At 40.1% G+C, this 12,453-nt stretch overlaps 1 protein-coding gene across 1 annotated transcript in view; it reads right to left on the bottom strand.

Annotated features, from left to right (window-relative positions):
* The window catches only part of C2CD6 (C2 calcium dependent domain containing 6), a 54,498-nt gene that overhangs the window by 9,136 nt on the left and 32,909 nt on the right, over positions 1 to 12,453 (bottom strand). Inside the window, exons 10-13 of the mRNA XM_070732017.1 lie at positions 10,466 to 10,577; positions 7,736 to 7,829; positions 3,953 to 3,993; positions 693 to 1,091 (exon numbers count right to left, since the gene is read on the bottom strand). Of these exons, the coding sequence (XP_070588118.1) occupies positions 693 to 1,091; positions 3,953 to 3,993; positions 7,736 to 7,829; positions 10,466 to 10,577 (646 nt within the window). The remainder of the gene's footprint in view (positions 1 to 692; positions 1,092 to 3,952; positions 3,994 to 7,735; positions 7,830 to 10,465; positions 10,578 to 12,453) is intronic.

Here is a 12,453-nt window from a genome sequence, read left to right as displayed (position 1 = left end):
AAATTGACTAACAGAAGAGGACAAACTTCTTAATTTTGTTGAAAGTGAAGGAGATAAAATATCCTATATCATTTTTCTTCCTTGCTCTAAAGTATAATGGGCTACCAGCAGAAAAACCATTTGTTTCTCTTCTGGGCAGAAAACTTATTTGTCTGGATGAAATTCCAGTTATCAGATGATGTCAATGCTGATCACAAACAGATTAATAGGAACACGGTGGCTCATAAGAACAGTGGCTAACAATTGACAGGCTGACAGGCGTTTGAGACCAATTGCTGCTGCGAGGCAGGTTGAGGTCCCATCACAGGCTCCAGCACCTTCTGACCCAGCAGTTCGAAAGTGGGCAACCATGAGTAGATAAATGGGTGCTACTTCGGTGGGCAACTTCATGGGGACACAAAAGGAACCCATAACATTCCCCACTTTTGTGCTTCCAGCATGAAAGTAGTAGTAGATACTGGTTAAAGCAATGCTGTTTTAAAAATATATCTGCTCTTGCTTTTTAATTCTTTATGGAAGGATAGTTCGCAGGTTCCCAGTGAGGTGACCGAGAACTAGTTCAAGTTCATAATAGAGACATACTAATGCATTGATTTCAAAACAGCAAGGACAGGAATATAAAACTCCTATGTACAGAAAGGAGTGAAGAAGAAAGAGTGCATACAGCCTAGTTATATGTTAGCAACAACTACCTCTATTGGTTTTGGGAAGTAGTCTACTAAAGGAGGTGCTTCTGCTACAGTTCTTTCTTTAAGCAGTATCTTGCTTCTAGGACCAAAAAAAGGAGGGGGCTCAGAATCACCGCTCTCTGAAAACTCGGCTACGATCCCTCCCAAAGGAGATAGAGATGTTTCAGACACGTGAGAAATTTGTCCTTTTGGAATCTTCTGTTCCAGATTTTCTCTGTCAGATGAAGATCCCGATGAAAGGGGCCTGCTAGACAGAGTCAGGGTTGGAAGTTCAGTTTGTTCAAAAGGTGTGCAAATTTCACTTTTCTCTGATTCTTCTGAGTCACTTCCCACACGGGATGGCACAGGTGCAGGAATTTGCAAATTCATATTAGATAAGTCAGGTGGAATATCTGGAAATTTCTAAAAGAAACAATTTCAGTAACAAATCATGATATTCACCAGTGTTTAAATATATAAAAACTGCAATTTCTTTAATGAAATGTATGCATTGTTTGGCCTCACTTATGCATTCTTTCATTTCATAATAAATTCAGTAATTTATTAGTAATGCTCATAGTAATTCAGACTTCATCTACCTATCAAATATATCAATACAGTAAAATTCTTCAGGGGTTTAAGTTTACCTACTTACATGGGGCTACCTTTGAAAAGTGTTTGGAAACTTCAGATCGTACAGAATGCAGCTGCGAGAGCAGTCAGGGGCTTCCCCAAATATACCCATGTTACACCAACACTCCGCAGTCTGCATTGGTTGCCGATCAGTTTCTGGTCACAATTCAAAGTGTTGGTTATGACCTATAAAGCCCTTCATGGCACCGGACCAGATTATCTCAGGGACCGCCTTCTGCTGCAAGAATCCCAGCGACCAGTTTGGTCCCACAGAGTGGGCCTTCTCCGGGTGCCGTCAACTAAACAATGTCATTTGGTGGGACCCAGGGGAAGAGCCTTCTCTGTGGTGGCCCCGGCCCTTTGGAACCAACTCCCCCCAGAGATTAGAATTGCCCCCACCCTCCTTGCCTTTTGTAAGCTTCTTAAAACCCACCTCTGCCGTCAGGCATGGGGGAACTGAGATATTCTTTCCCCCTCGGCCTTACAATTTATGCATGGTATGTTTGTATGTATGTTTGGTTTTATAATAAGGTTTTTTTTAGTTGTGTAGTATTGGATTGTTACATGCTGTTTTTTATCACTGTTGTTAGCCGCCCCAAGAGAGGCGGCATACAAATCCAATAAATAAAAATAAATAAATAAATAAATAAATAATACCAGGAAGTGGAATACAGAAGGCCTTAATAAATAAGCATTGAGATAATTAAGAGTAAAATCTCTTATTTCCCTTTGAGGTAGAAAACCTATCTTTGTTGTTGCATAGGTTTGTTTAGTTCAAATGAGGAACAAGTTAGAAAATATTATACATTATGGGGGAGGGGGGAACCCACCACTATGGCAGCGATAAAAACCTCCACTGAATTTAATGGAGATTGACTGTAGTTTGCTTTTTGCATTAGAGGAATCTGCTTTGTTCCTCACTAAAAGATTGCCCAGAAGTTGGATTAATACACTTTCTTTTCTTTCTTTTGTGGCGGGACGGGGGGGGGGGGATCAACTGGAAACCCGCTATTCTCTCAGCCTTATTCTCTCAGCCTATTTTTTATCAAGTTTCAGGTCTGAGGCTGCTGTTGCACTGGAGCTGCCCTTATAGAAAGCAAATTTAAGGACAGGAATTATTTTCTCTTCCAAGCCTTGGCTGTAAAAATGTAGTTCCATGAATGCACAGGTTTTCCTTAATAGCCAACAGTGAACAAGGATAATAATAATTGCTTATTATTATCTATATACTGCTCTATTATTTTTGTATCCTTTAATCGGGCAAAACAGTTCATCGTAAGGCATCAATTTTTGAACCAAGTTAGCTCAAATGGGTTAACCTACAGAATGCATCCAAACTCTGGGACCTATGACTCCTGTGGAATTGAAAGTTGGCAAATTTTATAAAACATTTTATGCATAAGCATTATCATAAAACCATTTGTGACATAATACAAGATATCATGAAACATTTCCTGTGCTGGTGGCTTGACTATATTATTCTTTGGAACATGGGCATATTTTCAACATATTTTCAAGGCAATTATATAAATGAATTTAACCCAACATTTCCAGGGACAATAGTATCTGCCTCACGTTTCCCAGTGACCCATGCTGGGCCCACAGGGTTGGCCTTCTCTGGGTCTTGTCGACCAAACAATGCCAACTAGTGGGGCCACGAGGGGGGGGGGCTGCTCTGTGGCAGCTCCGGCTCTCGGGAACCAGCTGCCCCCAAAGATTCGTACTGCCCCCACCCTCCTGGCCTTCCAAAAGGCCTTGAAAACCTAGCTTTGCCAGCAGGCCTGGGACCGTTGAGCTATGCCACTCAGCTCCACCCAGAATGAGAGAATGTGTTTACTAAATGAATGTTGAGGGATTTTATATTGCTATACTGTTTTATATTGTTTGGTGCTGTGTCACATTGCTTGTTCGCCGCCCAGAGTTCGAAAGGAATGGGGAGGCTTATAAATGTAATAAATTAAATTAAATTAAATTAAATATTAAAAGCTTTGTCACTGTTGAAGGCATTCAGGAATCTGGGAAGGAAATAGCTCCAAAAGGATGGCCCAATGGGTCATGGGTTGCCTAGTACAGGTAGTCCCCGGGTTACGTCATCCCCGAGTTACGATGTTTTGTGGTTACGACACATCTCCCATCTCCCTGCCAGAATAGGATGCCCGTATTGCACAACCCTGTCACCGTGCCCTCTCAAGCGTTCCCGAGGATCAGCCTCAGAATAACTTGGAGCCTCAACCCAATCCGAACCGTCTTTCTCGTCCAGCCTTTGGCGGCGCCCCCCCAAATTCCAGACAGGGCCACTTACCCGCTTCTCAAGCCAAAGACCGAGAGAGCATCAACAGTGGAAGTCACAAAGCAAAGAGAGATGGAAGTGCAGGGGGACTTGTTAGACAAATTAAATCAGGACTTGGTCACCTTACGTTAGAACGAAGTGGAGGAAGATCAGGAAGATCAGAATCCCGACTTACACCAAAATTTGGCTTACAACGCGCCGTGGGAACGGATCCCCGTCGTAAGTCGGGGACTACCTGTACTTGTTATTGTTGTCGTTGGTTTTTTTTAATTGTTGCTGTTGTTATTGTAGTTGTTGTTACTATTATTACTATTATATTTCAATATCATTTTATTACATGATTTAGCTATGAACTTCATACCTGAAAATCAGATACAGGTTTTACTTCCTTAACTTCTGGTTCTACAGAAAGAAGGGGGGGGGGAAAAACACATGAGGAAAAAAATCCTGGTTACAAAATTCTTAATGCTATATAATTTTACTTCTGATTTTGATGGTACGTAAGTTTAAATCACATTCCTGCTGATTGTATTATGGATATATACTTTTTTACAAAAAACATTGAAATTATGAACAACTAATCAGTTTGAAATTTTGAAACAGGGCTACCTTAAAAGATAAAAAGAGTAAATAAATTGGTTTGTAATTAACTTTATAGCAATCTATAATCTCTGTTTTAACATTTTAACGTTAACAGTTATAGCACTTTTATAGGCGTTGAAGTATAATAAAACTCCAAAACCTCAATCAAGAGACAGGGCATCCATCGGTATAACTCTCATATGCATTGAATCCTAAAATGGCACTTGTGGACCCCTGCATTAAATTAAAAAAATGACTTGAGATGTTGCAATCTTGTGAAAAATTCATAAAATCCATAATTGTTTATAAAACAATTCATAAAAATTGCTCAGGATACCTGAATTTGAAAATTATATCCATCACTTGTTAAATAGTAAACTTTGATTTCACAATAGGGACACTTGCAGAAAGGACCCCTTAAAATGCTATGAACAAGGCTGGAAGGAAAAGAGAGAAAGGATGAAACACCCAGGTAGGAAAGAGAAAATAATAAAGTCAAAGAGGAAAAAAAACAGAGAAATAAGATAGGACAATAATGTGCTATGCAGCTTTTACAGTGATTAGCAACCAACAGGGGGCTCAGCTTAGAAACATAGAAACATAGAAGTCTGACGGCAGAAAAAGACCTCCTGGTCCATCTAGTCTGCCCTTATACTATTTTCTGTATTTTATCTTAGGATGGATATATGTTTATCCCAGGCATGTTTAAATTCAGTTACTGTGGATTTATCTACCACGTCTGCTGGAAGTTTGTTCCAAGGATCTACTACTCTTTCAGTAAAATAATATTTTCTCATGTTGCTTTTGATCTTTCCCCCAACTAACTTCAGATTGTGTCCCCTTGTTCTTGTGTTCACTTTCCTATTAAAAACACTTCCCTCCTGGACCTTATTTAACCCTTTAATATATTTAAATGTTTCGATCATGTCCCCCCTTTTCCTTCTGTCCTCCAGGCTATACAGATTGAGTTCATTAAGTCTTTCCTGATACGTTTTATGCTTAAGACCTTCCACCATTCTTGTAGCCCGTCTTTGGACCCGTTCAATTTTGTCAATATCTTTTTGTAGGTGAGGTCTCCAGAACTGAACACAGTATTCCAAATGTGGTCTCACCAGCATTCTATATAGCGGGATCATAATCTCCCTCTTCCTGCTTGTTATACCTCTAGCTATGCAGCCAAGCATCCTACTTGCTTTCCCTACCGCCGGACTGCACTGTTCACCCATTTTGAGACTGTCAGAAATCACTATCCCTAAATCCTTTTCTTCTGAAGTATTTGCTAACACAGAACTGCCAATACAATACTCAGATTGAGGATTCCTTTTCCCCAAGTGCATTATTTTACATTTGGAAACATTAAACTGCAGTTTCCATTGCTTTGACCATTTATCTAGTAAAGCTAAATCATTTACCATATTACAGACGCCTCCAGGAATATCAACCCTATTGCACACTTTAGAGTCATCGGCAAATAGGCAAACCTTCCCTACCAAACCTTCCCCTATGTCACTCACAAACATATTAAAAAGAATAGGACCCAGAACAGACCCTTGTGGCACACCGCTTGTAACCTGACTCTGCTCAGAATACTCGCCGTTAACAATAACTCTCTGATGTCTACGCTTCAGCCAGCTGCAAATCCATTGATTCATATAGTTGTGGGAGTGGTGCATGGAGAATATCAATGTGTTGCATTTAAGTTGATAAAAAAAGAATGTGTTAAAATAGGATTACATAATAGGCACTTTGCAGTGGTGATTAAGACAATTATTCTAATTCAAAGGTGGGTTCTAACTTACCGCGCTGCCAGTTCGTTTCCTCCCACACCGCATGGCTGGGCATTGTGGGGTGTGTGTGCATGCACACTGCCAAAAACTCTGAATTTTTTTAAAAAAAGCTGAAAACAAGATGATGACACATGTGGAGTGCCAAAAATTCAACTTCTGTGCATGCGCAGAAGAAAAAAATAAAAATAAAATTTAATTTTTTAACAAAATTCAAAAAAAAAAAAAAGATGGCTGTGCCCATGGACCGGCACCAACTGAACCAGTTCTGTGATGATATCATGACGTCACCAGCAGGTTGCTACCGGTTCAAGTGAACCAGTCCGAACCAGGAGCAACTCACCTCTATTCTAACTTCAATATACGCCAAAGAGATTGGAATAACCTCCTTTCATTTGATAAATTGTTTAAAACAAGCAGCACTTTTGTTAAAAGTAGCTAATTTCTTGTCAACTAACTGAACTATTTAAGCTTGTAAACTTCCATGCTGCAACAAGAAACTGCAAACAAACAAAACAGATTGTCATTTTACTTAGGGCAATTTCGCTTCCTGTTTTCATTCAAAATTATGTTTGATTTTAATGGTGCAAATACCAGTACAGTGGTACCTTTACTTATGAACGCTTCTACGTACGAACTTTTTGAGATACAAACCAGGTGTTCACGTTTTTTTTGTCTCTTCTCACGAACCATTTTCAACTTACGAATCCTCGCTTCTCTCTCAACTGCTGCTGCTGCGACCAGCAGCCTAAACAAGTGCTTTTAAGTTTGTAGGCTCTGATGATCGCAAGGGAACTGGAGCCAGGTTTTGCCATGCAGGGTCTCCACCTCTCCCAATCCCTTCGGCTACTGTAATGGCAAAGCACGAAGGCGTTGGAGAAGAGAGAGAATGGGCGGCGAACGTAGCAGGAGGTGAGGGGCATTTTGAAGAGAGATCAGGCAGAGAACATAGCGGCAAGCAAGGGGCATTTTGAAGACACATTGAGCTCATAAAGAAGAGAAGCTGTTTGGAAGAGATCGTTTTGGGGTAGGGGAAAAGCAAAACAAGGACACATTCATCTCATAAAGTAAAGAAAACTGTTTGGAAGTGATTGTTTTGGGGTGGGGGAAAAGCAAAACATGGACACATTGAACTCATAAAGTAAACTGTTTGGAAGAGAGTGTTTTGCGGTGAGGGAAAGGAGATCCGCCTGATCTCTCTTCAAAATGCCCCTTGCCTGCTGCTACGTTCTCTACCCGATCTCGGTTCCAAAATAACCTCTCGCCTGCCACTTTTTTTTTTAAAGCCTTAAAGTTTTGGAGTCTCCTAATTGGTTTTGACACATTATTCACTTTTACATTGATTCCTATGGGAAAAATTGCCTCTTCTTACGAACTTTTCTACTTACGAACCTGGTCATGGAATGAATTAAATTCGTAAGTAGAGGGACCACTGTACGGTATATGGTATTTGCCAAGAGGCGTGGTGGGGCAGTGGTTAGAATGCAGTACTGCAGGCTACTTCTGCTGATTCCTAGCTGAGTGCAATTTGTCAGTTTGAATCTTACCATGCTCAGGGTTAATTCAGCCTTGCATTCTTCCAAGATCAATAAAATGAAGACCCAGATTGTTGGGGGCAATATGCTGACCCTGTAAAACCGCTTAGAGAGGGCTGCAAAAACACTGTGAAGTGGTATATAGGTCTAAGCAGTATTGCTATATGCAGCTATAGCTATACTATGTGTAGATTCTAATCTCTACTCAAGAAATTAATATAAAAATAAAAATATTTACGAAACCTGGAGGTTGGTAAAATTCTGTTTCTTGAAAAATAGGGGCTTCATGAGGAAAAGGCGTGTGTATCTTCCCAACAATTTCTTTGAAGCGAGATACCTTGGAGGAAAAAGCAACTGCAATTAATTTTGATTCACAATATTTGCAAGTGTAGCTTGTGCTAATAATAATTTGTATTGGAACTGCATACTAAGTGTTTCCCCCCCTCTTTTCTTGTTATAGTCATTAATGATTAGATAGAATATACTGCCTCATGTCTGATAGCTAGGGTAACTCGAAGGACTGAAAGCATTGCTCCAAGTGCAAAAAGATTTCTCATTCAATCTTTACTTTTACTTCTACAAATATAAAGTTGATTATTCCATTATTCTGCTAACAAGCAATGGGTATAGTAGCCAATGGATATTACAAAACCAAAATTGTTTAAAAAAGAATATTTATTCTTTATGCATAGTCATTAGTGCAAATGTCACATTACCAAATCCCTTGGACTTGACAATGACAAGTCTCATAGGCAGTTGCACAGTTGGAAAGGAATGTCAAAATACAAGTAAGGTCTTACTAGTGATAGCCATTCTATGCTAGTGCTTTTCAATTTAGAAATATATAGTCCTCGAGAAATGACAAGACCATTCAATAACAGTTCAAAGTAAAGACTGACACGCCAAAACTACATATGACCCTCTTTCAAACTCATGTTTGAAACTGCAGTGCCCCATGGTCTTTCCGTTTGCAATAGACCGTGGGGATGCCTTAGTGCCCCTGCCTCCTCTTTCTCCATCCCACCCACATGAGATCACCACAATACTTGAGCCTGCTCCCCATGCCACCATTTTCAAGATCCCACAATTCCTTATGCAAATGGCAGCTATTTTATAGAAACATAGAAGATTGACGGCAGAAAGACCTCCTGGTCCATCTAGTCTGCCCTTATACTATTTCCTGTATTTTATCTTAGGATGGATATATGTTTATCTCAGGCATGTTTCAATTCAGTTACTGAGGTGTTTTTGCTGCCCTGATTGGTGGGTCGCTCGTGGATTTGGGCCACATGCAAGAAAGACCTCGGACAAGCGCTTTCCTGGGACGAGATGACCCCAACCAAGGTCGAGGGAATCTCTTTTATTGAGTACAAACAATAGAAGGTTGGACTACATTACATAGTTATACAAGAACCAATAGAATATGCATAGATCAAGACTGCGGTAAATTTAAACCAATAATACCATTACACCTCAACTATTTGCATGGTCAGCAGGAAAAGGTCATGCGGAAAGTCCAAAGTAATTAAGACTGGGAAATCCCTTTGTATTCTGTGGGATAAGGTTTACCTGAGTTTCCTGTACATGCAACTATGCTCGGTACACATGACCTTTTAGCCCATTGTTTTTAACATACGCTAATCCCAACAAGTTACTGTGGATTTACCAACCATGTCAGCTGGAAGTTTGTTCCAAGCATCTACTACTCTTTCAGTAAAAGAATATTTTCTCACGTTGCTTCTGATCTTTCCTCCAACAAACCTCAGATTGTGCTCCCTAATAAATAATGGCTCTACAAAAGAAAGGGAAAGGTGGCAACACAGATCTTCTTCTTCTTCTTCTTCTTCTTCTTCTTCTTCTTCTTCTTCTTCTTCTTCTTCTTCTTCTTCTTCCTCCTCCTCCTCCTCCTCTTCCTCCCCCTCCTCCTCCTCCCTCTTATCCTTCCCCGAGTACTTCTAATCTTAATCTGTTACGTGGTTGACAGACACGTTTTCCAGAACCCTAAATTTATTCCAATATTGGTGCTATTCTTAAACTAACATGTTCCCTTTCTCTATATTTAAATACAGTGATACCTCTACTTAAGAACTAAATTCGTTCCGTGACCAGGTTCTTAAGTAGAAACGTTCTTAAGTAGAAGCAATTTTTCCCATAGGAATCAATGTAAAAGCAAATAATGCATGCAAACCCATTAGGCAAGAAATAAAAGCTCAGAATTTGGGTGGGAGGAGGACGAGGAAGAAGAGGATGAGGAGAGTCGCTGCCGAAGGAAGAAGGCGAGGTGAGCGCCCACTTTTGCCTTTCCGCGCCCAGACGCTCTGCGAGGCAACCTTGCGCCGGGTGTATGGGTGGCAGCACGAGGGAGTCACCACAGCGAAGTGGTTTATTCCCTCGACAAGCGCCCAGAGAAATGAAAACGCTCCTGTATTTTAACAGATTCCTTTGGCAGTTAATAGTTTACTCAGCAGTTGATTCTACTTAATTCAAAGATTATATCCTATATTATTTTCAGCTTCTTTCTGGGTGTGGATTTAGGGGCACTAATTTAAGCACATTCCATATCCAACAAATTCTGATCTCTGTAGGGCTAGATGACTGGGCATTACTCCTTGAATATAAGTACGTTTAGGAGGCTATAAGATCACCTTTTTCATGAATATTGTTAGACATAATTAAACTGATTTAAAAATCTTGCTACAAGAGGATTTTATTTCATGTAGCCATCACACAACCACGATGCAAATGAGCATTTCTGTCCTGTTATCTATACATGATATTTGGAGGAGAAAGATGAGAAAAACTCTTGGATTCTGAGAAGACAAATAATGGGAGGGAAACTGATCCTGCATGTTCAGTTTTCAGCTGCCTTTTTCCCCTTTTTGTAAATTTAAAAGATCAAAGAGTTGTCATTCACAGGCTCTTTGACCTTTAATCAATTGTACATTATTTGCCTATTTTATAATATAAAATTACCTTTGTTGGAGGTCTTGGTTTTGGTCCTCTTTTTAAAATCAGCTGGTCCAAATACTCAGCCTTTTCACGCCATGTTTTTAAGGTCCGATATTCTTTTTTCATTTTTTCTAATCTAAAGAGCAACATACATACATATATACAAATAGGACTAACATTTTTTTTTGCTATCAGATAGAGAAGGACAGGGTTGAATTCTGATTCGGTCAAGGATAATATTAGGCTGCAATCAACTCCAAATTTTATCAATCCAACCTGCAATTATTATTAGCTAAATCAGTTATTCTGAAGTTTTAAAGACGATATTGGATTACCATTTGTCTAAAGTGATGTAGGGTTTCCTGCCTGAGCAGGGGGTTGGACTAGAAGACCTCCAAAGTCCCTTCCAACTCTGTTATTATTATAAACCTTGCCATTAGATGTGGCTTCAGAAGCACAGCACAGCAATTTAGGGCTGGATGATATCTTGGAGGTTATCTAGTCCAACCCCATGCTGTAGCAGGAAAGCTTAGATTGTATGGATTATTTTGGTGCCTCTAATAGAGAGGAAAATTGCCAGAAAAGGGAAGGAGTTTTCTAGGACAAGGCTGCCCTGCAGAGGAAGGCAGAAATAGCCCTTGATTTATGATCACAATTGACCCCAAAATTTTGGTTGCTAAGCAAGAGCGTTGTTAAGTGAATTTCACACATTTTACTCAATCCATTACATTTCCTGGCTCTAATGGTCATGTGCAATCTAGGGAAAAACATCTGAAGGCATGTTTAATGTTCTAATGTACAGGAGTTATGGTTAAATGTAGGGCAGAAAGTGGCCTCTGGGTGTGTTTTTTTCAAATGGAGTAAGTGAAGTGAATGTGTAGTGCTCTCTCTCTCTGTCCCTGTGTGTGTGTGTGTGTGTGTGTGTTTGTACGTGTGTGCATACAGCATATATAGTAAATAATGTATCTTTTTATGTGTCTGTGTGTAATATGTATGTATGTATGTACACATATGGCACATATACATAGGATTAAATAGTATATTTTGGATGTTCAGTAGTATCTATTTAGATAGGGAAATTTTATCTCACTGAGGCCTTTGAAACAAGGAGAGGCCAGGCACCCTAACCCTAACCCTTGATGTGTGTGATATCAATTTGGCCATGCCCACGCAGTCACATGGCCACCCAGCAACCCAGTTATGTGATGTGGGATGCTTTCATGGTCATGTGACTGCCAAACCATCTCACCCAGTCACATGACCATGAAGGCATCCCACATCACATAACCATCAAGCCACACCCACAAAATAAGCCACGCCCACAGAGCAGTAGTAAAAAAAAATTGGAACCCACGCCTGCAGTGTACATACAAGCAACAAAGTAATAGTTATAAGATACCAATAGGAATAGGTAATAGGAAAGATGAGACTGCATGGTTAGATATCCTTAAGCATAAGACAGTGCTGCTGGAATTAGGCGTTTAGCAGAGTGATGGCATGAAGGGTGGGGGGAACTGCTTTATGTCTAGTTGTTTTGAATACAATGCCCTATAGTGGCATCCAAGGGGAGGAGATGAAACAGTTTATGTCCAGGATGTGAATGCTCTGTAGATATTTTCTCAGCCCTCTTTCTGACCCATGCAGTACTTCAATGGCTGTTGCAAGTGTTTTTTCTGCAGTCCTATCAGTGGAAGTCCGTAGCTGTCCTGTTTAGATGCTGTGCCAAACCAAACCAGTTAGAAGAACAGTTGGCAGACTCAATGATTCCTCTGTAGAACTGTATCAGCAGCTCCTTGGGCAGCCTGAGCTTTCTGATTTGGCACAAGATGATGTTTTTGTTGTTGTGCCTTTTTAATGATGGTTCTAATGTTAGGTGTCCATTTCAAGTCCTGGGAGATTAATTTGAAGGTCTCTATTGTTGATACTTGATAAGATGGTACCGCCACTATCTCTACAGTTTTAAGTCTGTTCAGTTTTATATTGTTATGGTTGCATTATGGGGCCAGTTGTTC

This window comes from Erythrolamprus reginae, chromosome 1 (genome assembly GCF_031021105.1).
Source record: "Erythrolamprus reginae isolate rEryReg1 chromosome 1, rEryReg1.hap1, whole genome shotgun sequence".
Lineage (NCBI taxonomy): Eukaryota > Metazoa > Chordata > Lepidosauria > Squamata > Dipsadidae > Erythrolamprus > Erythrolamprus reginae.
Note: the sequence above shows the minus strand (reverse complement) of the source record. Positions and strands in the feature narration are given on the sequence as shown.